This window comes from Perca fluviatilis, chromosome 15 (assembly GCF_010015445.1).
Source record: "Perca fluviatilis chromosome 15, GENO_Pfluv_1.0, whole genome shotgun sequence".
NCBI classification, from domain to species: domain Eukaryota; kingdom Metazoa; phylum Chordata; class Actinopteri; order Perciformes; family Percidae; genus Perca; species Perca fluviatilis.
This window is the reverse complement of record NC_053126.1, coordinates 9985129-10002199: the sequence shown is the minus strand read 5'-3', so window position 1 is coordinate 10002199 and position 17071 is coordinate 9985129. Positions and strand designations below refer to the sequence as shown.

Below are 17071 nucleotides of genomic sequence, written 5' to 3'. Positions count from 1 at the left end.
TCTCGGCAAGATCTGGAAAAACTTGTCCATGCTTTTATCTTCAGTAGACTTGACTACTGTAACGGTGTCTTTACAGGTCTCCCTAAAAAATCAATCAGACAGCTGCAGCTGATTCAGAACGCTGCTGCTCGAGTCCTCACTAAAACCAGGAAAGTGGATCACATCACTCCAGTACTGAAGTCTTTACACTGGCTTCCAGTGCCTCAAAGAATTGATTTCAAAATACTTTTACTGGTTTATAAATCACTAAACGGTTTAGGGCCAAAATACATTTCTGATCTGCTACTACACTATGACCCACCCAGACCTCTCAGGTCGTCTGGGACAGGTCTACGTGTTGTCCCCAGAGTCAGAACTAAACAGGGAGAAGCAGCGTTCAGTTTTTATGCTCCACATATCTGGAACAAACTCCCAGAAACCTGCAGGTCCGCTGTAACTCTCAGTTCTTTTAAATCTAAGCTAAAGACCTATCTTTTTGATGTTGCTTTTCTTTAAATAATCTATTTTATTAACTTTAATTTCTTATACTGCACTGTAACTTTTATTCTTATACTGCACTATCAATTTTATTCTTGTTTTAATTTGTTTATTAATGTTTTAAAATTGTTTAAAATTGTTTTCTAACTGCTCTTTAATGTTTTATGTAAAGCACTTTGAATTGCCCTGTTGCTGAAATGTGCTATACAAATAAAGCTGCCTTGCCTTGCCTGCCTTAAACATGAGGACGGAAAATGATTAATAAATCCACTTAGAAAATACTTTAAGTCATCCTCTGTATTTCCCATAGATGAAATATCTTACTCACGGAAAATTACACGGAAAATGCAGGAGTGTCTGTGCGTCTTTAGTTGCTGAGGCTCAGACATCCATGGCGCACAGGAGGCGGGAAGCACGGATCTATCTCCCCAGGAACAAACGCTGTGTTGGGGGGACTAACTCATGTGATGCGTCATTGTGGATGATTCGTAGGCTATAAAGTGAACAAGGTGTACCCGGTCCACCAAACAATGGGCCGTCTTAATTCTGCACATATTTCTGTTACTGTAGTCCTATTTACTATTTCATTATTTCATCCATGCGTGGCACAGCGGATCTGTGCACACGTCACCTGCCGTTGAGACGCTGGCCTCACTAACCTCTCCTCCTCTGAGTCAGGTCTCCCTCGCGCTGGACTCAGTTTCACTGAGCTACTAACACTTAATAAATAAAATAAATGGCATTACATCAGTGAGTTCAAACTGCTTATTATGCGTAATTTGGACTGACACTGAGATGTATGTTGTTCTGTAAGTGGTGTGGCGCTGCCACTATTCTCTTGCTTTCCACTTCGAAATTAAACTTTATTTTTTTATTATTCTGCCATGGTTCGGTGCATTCACCGCCCGGTCACCAATTGCCATTCTGGGCATTTTCTTTTATGACAAACCTCCAAACAGATTTTTTTTTTCTCGCCTCCACCTCCGCGATCAGCACCTCAACCTCAGTCAGTGAAGTTTTTCTTTTTTATTTTTCGTCTGCAGCGGGATAACCTGTTGTGATTGGACAAAGAATGACGTCGGGGGCGCATTTATAGTAATTTCCATATTCATTTATGGGAGGAGGCAAGGCGGGGTCAGTCACTCATTCATGTGCGCTCAATTTCACGTGGATTGTCATGTATAAAGGAAAGGTGCGCAGGACCTGGCGTACGACCGGTTTTATACATGTGAATATTTCTGTGCATAGGTACCTTTCAAGTTTTTGCCGTACACCATCTTCTGGTATGAAAGCTGCGCAGTTTTTTATACATGAGGCCCCAGGACATTTGAATGCCTCCAGATTTTAGTTCAAGGGTCACGCTTCTGTTTCCCAAGAAAAACAGAAGGCTTAATCAGCTTTTGCAATGTGTAAACCCTAAAGCACTAAAGAATGAGTCTCATCATTGCCGAAGCCATACCCGCATTTAAGAAAAAAACAATGAGTTATTCCATAGTCCAAATTAGCCTGCTTTAGCAAGTCTTGTAGAAATGACCAAAACAAAAGAAACCCGAGCCTAAAACGGAGCTCTGCCTGCCTTCAAGTTCTAGTTACGCAGGACCACGCTTCATCACAAATCTAGATATCCAGGAGCATGTCAGGCTGATTGCTAATGTGATTTCAGGTTTGTTTTTAGCCATACTAACGGCATGTTTCAATGGATAGCAATGATGGTCTGTTGTTCGGTTGGTCCACCAATTGTTCCTGAAATATCTTGTCAGCCCTTAAATGGATTTTCATCACTCAGACGATCAATTTAACTGAATTTGGTGATCCCCTGACTTTAGAGTTGATATTTGTGGTTTTGAGTGAAATGTCTCACTTACATGGATTTCCATTACATTTGGTACAGATATTTGTTTTTAACCTCAGGGTGAATTCTATTGACTTTGGTGATTCTTCCAGCAGCAGGGGAATAGGTTAACAATATGTTAGGGTTGAAAATGAGTGGGGGTGCACTAGTGCCTACAATGCCAGCTGCCAACAGCAATTCTGAAATATTGTAGGTGTTATGGTTCCCAAGCGTGGTCTCATATGAACAGATTATGCTGGAAAAGCTGGAAAAAGTTGACAATGTGTTGTTCCAGACTCAGATCCCCTACTATGGGTTTTAGGTTTTAGTCGTTGAAATAATTTTCAATTGTCATTCCGAAAATATTTTCTTTTTTCCCTTGTTTATTATCTGTTGGATTGTACTGTATTTTTTTACAAATGCTTATCTTGTGAAGCACTTTGTGACTTTGTCTGTAAAAGGTGTTATATCAAATAAATGTATTACTATTAATACTACTTGTGGATCTGACTATGTGGCTAAGTTTAACACTGCTATATATCGTTAAGCATTACTGAAAATGAAAACAGAAATAAACAAGTTTGCTGATTTCCCATATCACCGCAATTCAGATCAACTGCCATTTGTCAACACGGAAGTGATTTTTGTGTTAGTGCAATGTCACGTGATTTGGTCTATGGATGTCCTTGCAATTTGATGTGTGTTTGGATAATAGTTTTGACAAGTGTGTATGCATTCATTTCTTGTTAAACAAACGTTTGCTTTATAGAAATGTCCAATAATTAATTTGAAACCTTAACTGAACGTACATTAAGGTTAATCAGTCTGCTGCAATGCCTCTTCAGTGACCCCAATAGTCTTGCTTTGCCAGACCTTCCTCCACAGCGCTGCGTAGGAGGGTCTGGCTAGTCCACACAGCATTCTGGGATGGGAGAAAAATGTGCTCTAGTTTATTTGCATCTCTTTAAACCAATCACAATCGTCATCGTCGCTAAGGACCCGGCAGAGCCACGGTGCAGCTGCACAGTAGGCTCGGGAAGGAACTTGTTTTGGTGGAACATGTGTACGTTCCAAAATCATTTTAGTCGTGCAACAGAAAATTGGGATTGGACAGATAGTCTGGATTTACCCTGCAGAGATCTGAGGCGCAGTTAACCAGAGTCATCATAAATCAACCGGCATTTAAAATTCCATCACAAACAAAACGGAAGGTAACAGACATCAGGCTAAAAAAAAGAGTGAAATCCAACAGAATTTCTGATTGCAACGGAGCAATCCCGGAAGTGGAACGTCGGGAATGTATAAACTAGTAACCCAATGACCCAACACAGTGGCCGGATATTGCCTTTCTTTGATTGAGTCACCAGGTATCGTTAGGCTAAGTTTTGTTTGTTAATAACCAATCTGGTTATATCCAACTGTTTGCTCTAGACTAGGCTGAGATTTAGCTGGAGGCAGTCTGATGCTGCTATATGCAGTCTCAAGCTAGCTGTCCATCAGTAGTACGTATCAGCATTATTTAACGATTTACCACCCTGACAGTGAATAGTCACGTATTTTAGGTGCTGAAATTACAGTGAAAACCTTAGTCAACCCACTACACAACTTTTGGGCTTCTCTCCATATGTCAGTCCTTCCAGAAAAAGTTGGAGTTTTTTTGTGATTGTTTCGGGCAAAAATCCTTGTTTATGCGACACGTTTTCTTAAAAAATGCGATGGATTATGCGGGATATTTATGTAATTTTATGCGATGAAATTGCGGGAACTTGCAAAAATTGTGGGAACTTGCAAAAACTGCGGTTTGATGAAAAAGAGAAAAAAAAAGTGATTCCCCCAACACCCTGCTTTACGATGATGTTCACATCGCGTAATTACGTCACTTCATAATGTTCCCATGGCAACAGGGGGAAATGACTGCTCTTGTGTGAAGTGAACTACATTTTCTTTTACTTTCTGCTAAAATATATGTGACTTTTTTGCAACGAAAATGCGGGGATTATGAAATCATGCAAGCCCCGCATATTTTGTGCGGAAATCTGCAATTTATGCGGCGAAAGTGCGGCGTATTTGAAAAAATGCGGCCCCCACATAAATATGCGGACTTTGGCTGATTATGCATTGAATTATGCAATCGCATAATCGCGTTTTTCTGGAGGGACTGGTATGTGACAGCGCTATTCTTTCTCCTGAAAGGGGCTTCCGCCTTGGGAATTGGCGCTTGATGACGCGATGCTGGTCTAGTTTATACTAACTTATAAGTTAGTATAACTAAGTTATAATTATATTTAATTTACATTTAGTATTGAAATCCTAAAATAATTTTTTTATGTTATATTATTTTAATAGATTTCTACAAAGGTTGGGATATGTAGCTTGAACTGTTGCTGCTAACCCACCTATTCATTTAAAAACTCTAGTGTTCAGAATACATTTTTGAATGAATGATTTGACATAGTCACTATGTCTATGTCCTAGTCTAATTAATTTTACATTTTGTGTGTTACATTCAAGCTCTTCTTTTTCAGATTGATAATCAACAGAAATCCTCATACTCATTTTAAATTTGTATTACTCAGTGGTACTTGTTCCGACTGTGCTATGGTATAAACAAATGGTATCTTATTTATTAATTATTTTGTAAAATAAATGTAATTCTTATGTAAAAAAAAAAGCATACATATCCAGTTTCTCTGGCCTTCTTTTATGTAATGTATTATCACGTATTATCAGTGCTGGTGTCTGAGGCTTTGGCTCTCAGTCTAAAGTTTCCGTTTGTTAACTGGATGCGGAAGCACCTGTTGTGGTGAAGATTGTTTCCTCTGTGTTACATAAATATGAACCACCAGCGAGGATGTTGATTACCACAAGTCCAAAACGTACAGACATTTTCATTTCTCTTTTGATAGTATCTCTAACTTAAGTTTAGGCCTAACTGTAGTGAGTCTGAGTTTAATACTGTGTTAGTGTAGAAGTACATTTCAAATTATGGGTAGCAAATAGTAGTTTAATGTGATAATTAAATCCTTATTGGATCCTTTTATATGCAACCGTTAACTCAAATTTAAAACATACTTTAATTAACCTGACATCGAAATAACTGTAGTAGTCACAAAGGTCTTTTTATGTTTGTCAGTATGTGAAATATATTATCTTTGCTCATACAAAGCAAGTGAAATTGCCTTCCTGAGGTGTTACGATGGTTTTTTTTTTCAGGGTGAAAAAAAAAAAGATTCTACATAGATGCAATTTACCCTTCCACAATATTCCATTGTATATCACCTTAGAGTTATTTATTATATATAAAATGTTCTGATGTTCTTTTTTCTTGAGACACAGTGACTTTGTGCTTTAGATCAGTTCAGGGCAGGTTTTTGTATCACCATATATCACTGTGGTTGCCCCCATACACAGTGACACTTACCCGTACAAAAACCTTGTCTTGATATAGTGCATTGCTAGTTTTTTGTACTGTGCGTACTCAGCAGGGGCTCAATCATGACACAGCATTGCATTTTTTCTCCATTTTGATTTAAATTGTACACCATAAACAGTGATTATTTTTAAATCAATTTTTTTTTTTACACTTTGGTGATGTTTAGCCATTCTAGCGGTAGGGATGGCAAAGTTGGTCTGTCAGTCAGTCGGTCTGTCCACCACTTTTGTCCAGGCTGAAATGTCTCAATATGGGTGAGGGGGGGAAGTTCATACAGACGTTCATGGTCCCCAGGCGATGAATCAAAATGATTATGTTGGTTCCCGACCGTTGCCTGATATAGTGTGTGCTTAGGACAGGTTTTTGTATTACCATATATCACTGTGACCACCCGCCATACACAGTGCCACAAACTCGTACAAAAACCTTTGCCTGATATGGTGTGTGGTCAGTATTTTGTACTCTTTGTACTCAGCAGGAGTATTTACTATATTTCAGCACCTTTTTACAGTAAAACTATAAAATCATAAAAGGACATTACACTTTTGCTCTTTTCAAATTTCCCCTTTGAAACCTAATTATTGCTTCTTTTTCTTCCTTTGAAAATATTTACATTATCCTCTCTGTGTTAAAGAAACTATCACTTTTAAGCTCATAATATCCAAATAAGAACACATATCGTCAGTCTTTAAAGATCTTTGCTTTTCCTAAGAAGAGTTTTGTTGGACAAGCAGCAGAAAGAAGTCTCACCTTCTGACTTGTTTTCTGTATCAGGATCATACACATTTCCTTCTTAGTGAAAGGTTTTTGTCATAAGATGTATCACTGTGCTGCCATAGCTGCCATCAGCACTGTGACATAACTCCATACAAAAACTCCACATTGGCTGTCACGGCACAGAAATGCTGTTGCTTTAACTGTGTTTCTCATATTAGTTTAACAAGCAATGTTAAAGGACAATCCCGGTGCAAAACGAACCTAGGGATTAATAACAGATGTGTACCCACTCTGTCTGTCTGATTTCATGCTAATCAAATGTGTTTGTAGCTTGAAACAGGCTAGCATGGACCGCTGATTAGCTTACAATGCTAATATTCGGGGCACAGGGAAAGTAAAAACAAATTGCTATTTATACCACTAAAAAGGCTCACAATATAACCATACTTCAACGGTAGCATAATGAGGGTCCCTGAATGTTAACCGAAGCATTGAGAACATTTTAAGTGTACAGACACTTTTTTTTTAATTAAAAAATAGTTTAGAAAGACAGTAGCTCCCAAGACGGTGGCCGCCTGTATACAAGAACACGACGGTCTTTATAATCTATCTTTTGTGCCCTGATGATTTATTTTTATTAATTTATAAAATCATTAATTTAATTTGTTCATATTGAAAAGGGCTTTACAATTATGATAATAACACAATTAAACAAACACAAATTGTTATTGACCCATACAAATGGCATCTACCTAATTTGAATAAGAAACAAAACAATTCCAGTGTATCTTTTGAGGCATATCATCCAAAATGTGGGTGACCTATTATGTTAAGGGGTTCTCATAGTTTTGCACTTTCTGTGTCTTAGAAGTAGATTTAAAGTCATGGGCCAAAACCTATATGGGTAGCAATAGAAGTTATTTTGATAATTAAATATCAAAATAACTACTAACTACTTGCTTGGATACATTGGATTTCAAATGTATGACCATTATCACACATTTAAAGCATATCTTTTTACCCCTTGAAACCTTATCATTTCTGTTTTGTTTTATTTTACTTAATGAAAGTGAATATTTACATGATCCTCTGTTTAGGAAACTGTATCAACTTTAAGCTCATGATGTCCTGACACAGGGCCGGTTTTTGTATCACCATATATCACTGTGGGTGCCCCATACACAGTGACACTTACCCGTACAAAAACCTTTCCTTGATATACAGTGCATTGCTAGTTTTTTGAACTGTGCGTACTCAGCAGGGGCTCAATCATGACACAGCATTCTACTTTTTCTCCATTTTGCTTTCAATTGTACACCTTAAACAATAATTATTTCTTTGAAAATCAAATTTTTTTTACACTTTGGTGATGGTTAGCCATTCTAGCAGTAGGGATGGCAAAGTTGGTCTGTCAGTCAGTCGGTCTGTCCACCACTTCTGTCCAGGCTGAAATGTCTCAACATGGGTAAGGGGGGTCGGGATTTCTACAGACGTTCATGGTCCCCAGGCAATGAATCATAATGATTTTGTTGATTCCCAACCGTTGCCTGATATGGTGCTCAGGACAGGTTTTTGTATTACCACATATCACTGTGGCCAATGTAGAATAATTTCTTCTGTAAAACTAAAATCTCCTGTATCCTGGCATGTCCTCGCAGCCATACACAGTGCCACAAACTCATACAAAAACATTTGCCTGATATGGTGCATGCTCAGGACAGGTTTTTGTATTACCATATATCACTGTGACCACCCGTCATACACAGTGCCACAAACTCATACAAAAACCTTTGCCTGATATGGTGTGTGGTCAGTATTTTGTACTCTTTGTACTTAGCAGGAGTATTTACTATATTTCAGCACCTTTTTACAGTAAAACTATAAAATCATAAAAGGACATTACACTTTTGCTCTTTTCAAGTTTACCCTTTGGAACCTAATTATTGCTTCTTTTTTTAATTTGAGAATATTTACATTGTCCTCTCTGTGTTAAAGAAACTATCACTTTAAAGCTCATAATATCCAAACAACTATTTGTGTAAGAACACATATTGTCAGTCTTTAAAGATCTTTGCTTTTCCTAAGAAGAGTTTTGTTGGGCACATACAAGCAGCAGAAAGTAGTCTCACCTTCTGACTTGTTTTCTGTATCAGGATCATACACATTTCCTTCTTAGTGAAAGGTTTTTGTCAGAGGATGTATCACTGTGCTGCCATAGCCGCTATATTGAGCACTGTGACATAACTCCATACAAAAACTCCCACATTGGCTGTCATGGCACAGAAATGCTCTTGCTGAAAAAATACGAAATTCCAGTTCCACATTAATGTAATATACCCTTCCACTACCCCATTAAATATGACTTTTCTTCTAATAAATGTGTAAAATGTCTTGGTTTTGGGACTGTATCCTCTCTTTTCTTGAGGCACAGTGACTTAGTGCCTCAGTTCAGGACAGGTTTTTGTACTACCACACATCACTGTGGCCACCACCCAGGTACACAATGCCACATACTCATACAAAAACCTTTGCCTGATATCGAGCGTGGTCAGAATTTTGTACTCTTTGTACTAAGCAGAACTATATTTCAGTAAATTTTTATCCAGTAAAACTATGAAATCATGAAAAAAAACATTAAACTTTTGCTTTGTATTATTATTATTTTTTTCTTTTAACTTAATTATTGCTGATTTTTCTTATACTTTGTGAAAATGTACATGAACCCCTGTGTTAAGGAAAGTGTATCCCTTTTAAGCTCACGATATCCTGACACAACTCTGTGTAGGAAGACACTTTTCCTAAGAAGAGTTTTATTGGACACATACAAGCAGCAGAAAGTAGTCTCACCTTCTGACTTGTTTTCTGTATCAGGATCATACACATTTCCTTCTTAGTGAAAGGTTTTTGTCATAGGATGTATCACTGTGCTGCCAGAGCCACTACTATATCGAGCACTGTGACATAACTCCATACAAAAACTCCACATTGGCTGTCATGGCACAGAAATGCTGTTGCTTTAACTGTGTTTCTCATATTAGTTTAACAAGCAATGTTAAGAGAACAGAATCAGAAGTGCAAAAGTTCCCTGATGATGGTTATTAAAATGTATTTATTTGTTTGGTGTTATGTTGTACACACTAGTGAAAGGGCTTCACAATTATCATATTTATACAATTAAACAAACCCATATAAATAGCCTATTTTTATTGAGTTACTTTGTGCAGTAGAATCATAGACAAATGGCATCTACCTAATTTGAATGAGAAACAAATCTACTGTAGAATCAAACCTGATCAATAGGCTCTGGCAAGGTTGACACTTCATACCCAGTATATCTTTTCAGGACTATCATCCAAAAGTTGTGTGACCTAACACAAAGTCATATTTGTCATATTTACTTTACACTGTATGTGTCTTAGTGTAGAAGTAGATTTAAAGTAATTTGCCAAAACAATATACAGTACAGTATGTGTAGCAATTAGTGGTAGACTAAAACTGAAAAAATACCACATTCCAATTCCAAATAAATGTCATCTACCCTTCCACTACCCCATTAAATATGACTTTTCTTCTAATAAATGTGTAAAATGTCTTGGTTTTGGGACTGTATCCTCTCTTTCTTGAGGCACAGTGACTTAGTGCCTCAGTTCAGGACAGGTTTTTGTACTACCACACATCACTGTGGCCACCACCCAGGTACACAATGCCACATACTCATACAAAAACCTTTGCCTGATATCGAGCGTGGTCAGAATTTTGTACTCTTTGTACTAAGCAGAACTATATTTCAGTAAATTTTTATCCAGTAAAACTATGAAATCATGAAAAAAAACATTAAACTTTTGCTTTGTATTATTATTATTTTTTTCTTTTAACTTAATTATTGCTGATTTTTCTTATACTTTGTGAAAATGTACATGAACCCCTGTGTTAAGGAAAGTGTATCCCTTTTAAGCTCACGATATCCTGACACAACTCTGTGTAGGAACACACTTTTCCTAAGAAGAGTTTTATTGGACACATACAAGCAGCAGAAAGTAGTCTCACCTTCTGACTTGTTTTCTGTATCATGATCATACACATTTCCTTCTTAGTGAAAGGTTTTTGTCATAGGATGTATCACTGTGCTGCCATAGCCACTACTATATCGAGCACTGTGAACACAACCCATCAACCCAAAAAACTCCACATTGGCTGTCATTGGCACAGAAATGCTGTTGCTTATGTTACTGTGTGCTCATATTAGTTTAACAAGCAATGTTAAGAGAACAGAATCAGAAGTGCAAAAGTTCCCTGATGATGGTTATTAAAATGTATTTATTTGTTTGGTGTTATGTTGTACACACTAGTGAAAGGGCTTCACAATTATCATATTTATACAATTAAACAAACCCATATAAATAGCCTATTGTTATTGAGCTACTTTGTGCAGTAGAATCATGGACAAATGGCATCTACCTAATTTGAATAAGAAACAAATCTACTGTAGAATCAAACCTGATCAATAGGCTCTGGCAAGGTTGACACTTCATACCCAGTATATCTTTTCAGGAATATCATCCAAAAGTTGTGTGACCTAACACAAAGTCATATTTGTCATATTTACTTTACACTGTATGTGTCTTAGTGTAGAAGTAGATTTAAAGTAATTTGCCAAAACAATATACAGTACAGTATGTGTAGCAATTAGTGGTAGACTAAAACTGAAAAAATACCACATTCCAATTCCACATAAATGTCATCAACCCTTCCACTACCTCATTAAATATGACTTTTCTTCTAATAAATGTGTAAAATGTCTTGGTTTTGGGACTGTATCCTCTCTTTCTTGAGGCACAGTGACTTCGTGCCTCAGTTCAGGACAGGTTTTTGTACTACCACACATCACTGTGGCTACCACCCAGGTACACAATGCCACATACTCATACAAAAACCTTTGCCTGATATCGAGCGTGGTCAGTATTTTGTACTCTTTGTACTCAGCAGAACTATGTACTATATTTCAGTACATTTTTTTCCAGTAAAACTATGAAATCATGAAAAAAAAATTCACTTTTGCTTTGTATTATTTTCTTTTTTTCTTTTAACTTAATTATTGCTAATTTTTCTTATATACTTTGTGAAAATGTACATGTACCCCTGCGTTAAGGAAAGTGTATCCCTTTTAAGCTCACGATATCCTGACACAACTCTGTGTAGGAACACACTATTGACCGTCTTTGAACATCTTTGCTTTTCCTCAGAAGAGCATACAGGCAGCAGAAAACAGTCTCACCTTCTAATTTGTGTTCTGTGTCAGCATCATTTCTTTTTCAGTGGAAGGAGGTTTTTGTCGTAGGATGTATCACTGTGGTAGCTGCTATATTCTACACTGTGATATAACTCCATACAAAAACTCCACCCTGCACACTGGCTATCACAACACAAATATTATGTTACTTTAAGTAGCCTAATGTAAATATCTAATCATGTGTGTGTGTGTGTGTGTGTGTGTGTGAAATTGTAATAAGAAACCAAACTATTCCAGTGTATCTTTTGAGGCATAACATCCAAAGTTTGGGTGACCTATAATGTTAAGGGGTTCTCATTGTTTTGCACTTTCTGTGTCTTAGAAGTAGATTTAAAGTCATGGGCCAAAAAATATATGGTTAGCGATAGTAGTTATTTTGACAATTAAATACTTTTTAATGTATGACCATTATCTGACATTTAAAGCCTACCTTTTTACCATTTGAACCCTTCTCATTTCTGTTTTGTTTCATTTTACTTAATGAAAGTGAATATTTACATGATCCTCTGTTTAGGAAACTGTATCACCTTTAAGCACATGTTGTCCTGACACAGGGCAGGTTTTTGTATTACCATATATCACTGTGGCCAGCTCCCCGATACACAGTGGAACATACTCATACAAAAACCTTTGCTGATATAAACAAGTCCTCCAATCCAGACCACGATGTAGGTCGTTTATTGCTTCCACGACCCACAGGAGCGTTTTCCGCCTTCATATTTAAACCAGACAAAATATTGGTTGCTTCAAAAACGTTAATGTTGTGAAACATTCACAGTTTGGTTAGGTTTAGGCACAACAACTACTTGGGTTATGTTTAGGCAACAAAACTACTTAGTTAAGTTTAGAAAAAAGATTGTGGTTTGGGTTAAAGTTTAACGTTACTTGACTTCCAGTTACGCATGTGACGCAAATTGTAAAAAATAAAAATAAAAACGCTGTTTACTTTTATTTTCAAACTGGACATGAACCCTGGTCTCCAGGTTAAACGTCCTGTGTTTGTTTTGGGGGCGGTGTGGATGGCACGCATGCTCGCCGCAAACCGTCTAGCTTGTGAATACTGATTGTGGTCAGAGCGGCTCCAAGAATGGACTTCTTCTCTTCTATAGACCATAATTGCAATGCAGTCTGCAGTCCGTGTTGTTACAAATTCTTGGAGGTGCACGTCTTGCCGCTCAGACCCTCGGCACACAGTCGCCCAGGCCGCAGCTGTGTAAAATTGGCATCCACATCACCGGCTGGACCGCACTGACCGCACTGACTGCATGAAGCATGAAGCATGAAGCATGAAATACGCTTTATACTTTGTCACCTTACTTTCTGGTTTGTGCCCGTCATAAGTACTATGGCCACTAGAAGGTGCTGAACGAACGATTTTGGTGTTTGTCGGGGAGAACAGTCTCGCCAGTATGGTGCGTGGTCAGTATTTTGAAATAAAATAGCAAAAAATTGCCGGTGCAACACAGATGTCTTCTTACTTGATGGTTTTATTTTTGCTATTTTATACTGTTGTGTCCTGCCTTGGTTGCACCGGATTGTTGTGGTCTGCAGAAGCGCAGAGAACTCTCCTTTTCACCAGTATTTTGTAATCTTTGTACTCAGCAGGAGTATTTACTATAATTCTATACCTTTTTTTTCCTTTTTCTTTTTAAAATTTTTCTCTTTTGATCCATTTCATTTTCAAGTTTGCCCTTTAAAACCAAATTATTGCTGGCTTATCTATTTTACTTTTTGAATATTTACATCATCCTCTGTGTGCTAAGGAAACTATCACTTGTAAGCTCGTTGCCTTACCCTTTGTGTAGGAGTACACTAAGAAGAGTTTTGTTGGACTCATACAGGCAGCAGAAAGCAGTCTCTGCTACCTTGTTCTCTGTATCATCATACACAGCATTTCGTTCTCAGTGGAAGGAGGTTTTTGTCATAGGATTTATCACTGTGGTTGCCATATTGCACTGTGTTATAAACCCATACAAAAACTCCACCCTGCACACTGGCTCTCGTGACTCACAAATGCTGTTACTTTATTGTTTTTCATATTAGTTTAACAAGTAATGTTAAGGTTTGAATAACGTTGAGGGAAACAGCAGTGTGGAAGTTCCCTGATGATGTTCTTTTAAGATAATTTTTTTGGGCTTTTTCCACCTTTAATGGACAGGACAGGTGAGAAAGGGGAGAGAGAAGGGAAAGACATGCAGGAAATCGTCACAGGTCGGAGTCGAACCCTGGAACTCTGCGTCGAGGCATAATCCTCTACATATATGTGCGCCTGCTCTACCCACTGAACCAACCCGGCCACCTGATGATGTTTGTTTTTTTATTATCTAATTTTCTTTATTTAATCTCGTTGTATACTCCCCTAAAAAGGGCTTCACAATTACATAATAATAACACAATAAAACAAACACATATATTGTCTTTGCTGATACAAAGCAAGTGAAAAAAATGTTTTCCTGTTTTTTTTTACGTGTAAAACTTAAAAAAAAATTGAATTCCACCTAAAAGCAATTTAGCCTTGCACTATCCTATTTAATATCACTTTTCTTCAGAGTGTAATGATATTAGGACATTTTTTATCTGTTATCTTTCTTGAGGCACAATGACTTTGTGAGAAAGTTCAGCAGGTTTTTGTATTGCCACATATCACTGTGGCTGCCACTCCATACACAGTGTCACACGCTCAAACAAAAACCTCTGCCTGATATAGTGCACTAACTATTGGTGCAGTTAGTTTATTTTCTAAGAAAAGTCTATCACTTTTAAGACCTCATGCACAACCGTTTGTGTGAGCTCGCATTATTGACAATATTTATATATCTTTGCCTTTCAAAAGTTTTTTGGACACATATCTCACCTACTTGTTTTCTGTATCAGCGCCACATTTCCTTCTCATTGGAAGGAGGTTTTTGTCACATGACATATCACTGTGGTTGTTATAGTGCACTGTGTTATAACTCCATACAAAAACTCCACCCAGCACACTGGCTGTCACAGCACACAAATGCTTTGACCTTAAACTAACAGTTTTTTCATTCTTAATTTGGTAATGTTAACATTAAAACATGTGAAATGAATCAGCAGTGCAGTCCTGATCATTGTTGACGATTTGTTTTTCTTTATTTAGAATAGGTACTTTTGTATATATTCCCAAAAGGACTTCACTATTACAAAAAACAAATACATATAAATAGTTATATTTATACATTGTGCAGTAAAACTGCAACAATGGACAAATTACATCCACACAAAGTGAATGAGAAATGAAAGTACTGTAACACGGAAAATAGGCTCTGACAGGATGAATGAACGAATGAAATCTTTATTTCGACGATTAAAAGATATATATATATATATATATATATATAACACACAAAATGTATAAACAAATACAATGTATAACAAGAAAAACAAATAACAAAACAAATAAAATGTATGACCAAAAAAACAAAAACAAAACAAAATTTCAACTGACAGGAGGATTCATATTTACCAAAAGCTGGAAAGGGACAGTACTGTATCACTGACATAAAAAACAGTACCCAGTCAATTATTAAGTCTTTAAAGTATGCATATCCAGAATGTTAGTTTACCTGGGCTGACTGTATTTTAATTAAGCCACAAGGATTGTACTGAGTGTATACATACACCATTTATTTACAGTATATACCAACTTTAGCCTCTGTTGAGAGGTTTTTGTAACTGTGTTAATCACTGTGGCCACCCCAGTAATATACACAGTGAAACACTACGATGCAAAAACCTGTGCCACAATGTAGCTGTCTACTTCTCTGCAATACACAATAAGACAGCAATTTTTTTAGATGAATTATTATATATTATAATAACAGATTTCATGGGATTGTAATAACTATAGGTATTTGTTTTCTGTTTTTATGAATTCAGATTGTTTGATTAGGACTAATTCATTTTAGGAATAATTCAATAACTTAGAAGACATTATACTGTATTCATGGGGTTTTGTTATGTGCTTTAGTAAACTATATAGCAGCCAACCTTTTACTGTATATTGATACATTACCACAGTGTTAAATTGGCAGTGTCCCAGGGTTAACAACATCCTATTGCAGGGCAATTCTATTGAATTCAATTACATTTGAAAACTGTTACATTGTATACGCTGACTCAGTTGGGTCAGGAACAGAATTCTCCACATAAAAACACAGCCAGTGAGTTTACTTACAGCTTATAATTTAGATTTCTCTTCTGAACCTTGTGAACGCAGACAAATCCCACCACTTAAAGGAATCTTTTTAAAGATAATCTCCACACTTAATCTTAAAGCATGGTAGAAAAGCATTGTTGCACTGACCCCTGTGGGCTCAACGGTTGAAGTCTGTTGCACTTATTTTTTATTTTATTGAGCACATAACAAGTATACAGCCAACAGTGTATACAATACAAACATAATAATAATAAATAAACAATAATAAAATGAAGGAAAACAGCTCAATTTACATAAAGCATTTAAAAAGGACAAATAGTGTGTGTGTGTTTTAACAGCCTTCTTATTGCTGCAACAGGATATAGTAGAAATATATTGTTTAATGTGAATGGACAGCTCTATGAAGATCTGTGTTTTATTTTGGAATTTGGACTATGGATGCAATATTTGGTCAAAATTAAAATCAGGTTGATTAAATAAAATTGAGAGGTGAGATTTGTGTAGTGCTGGGCGATATGGAGAAAATCAAATATCACGATATTTTTGACCAAATACCTCGATATCGATACCGCATCGATACTGTAGTGTTGACTATTGGTGCTTTCACAAAATATTTACGCAATGAGATTTTTGATAAATAATCATCAGTAATGTGGATAGTAAAGGCAAATAATAGAACAGTTACAACAGTCTGGTAAGTTCAGAAAATGACATCACTTTACTGTAATGCAGCCCTTAAAACCAGGAAAAGACAACACTTAGGCCATATTACGATATTACGATATCCAAAATCGAAGACGATATCTAGTCTCATATCACGATATCGATATAATATCGATATATTGCCCAGCTCTAGATTTGTGTCATAGTTAATGAAACCAAAAAGTATATTTTCCCGACACGAGGAGAATTCAGGGTAAATAATATCAGTTAAGTATCGAGACAGTTTACTCCAAAGTAATTAAGTATGAGTGCATAACCAAAATATATGTGCAAAAGTTTCTCTTTGATTCCCACAGAATGTACAGTTTACATGTCTTTTTTGAGCTTCTGTAAATAGTGGTTGGTTGGGTTAAACCTATGGAGCATTTTAAAAGAAATCTCTTTGACTTTATTAATCAGAAAAAACTTCTTCGGCAG

The 17071-nt window shown here is 36.7% G+C and overlaps 1 protein-coding gene across 3 annotated transcripts in view; it reads right to left on the bottom strand.

The window, feature by feature from the left end:
• LOC120574577 (hemicentin-1) overlaps positions 1–17071 on the bottom strand; it is an 87203-nt gene that overhangs the window by 25526 nt on the left and 44606 nt on the right. Inside the window, exon 3 of one of the 3 annotated variants that reach the window (XM_039824991.1) lies at positions 5702–5712. The exons of 1 other annotated variant lie outside the window; for it this stretch is intronic. In XM_039824991.1, coding sequence (XP_039680925.1) covers positions 5702–5712 — 11 coding nt within the window. Of the gene's footprint in view, positions 1–5701; positions 5713–9388; positions 9412–17071 lie in introns of those variants that run through there. One more of the 3 variants, XM_039824993.1, reaches the window with a different exon arrangement.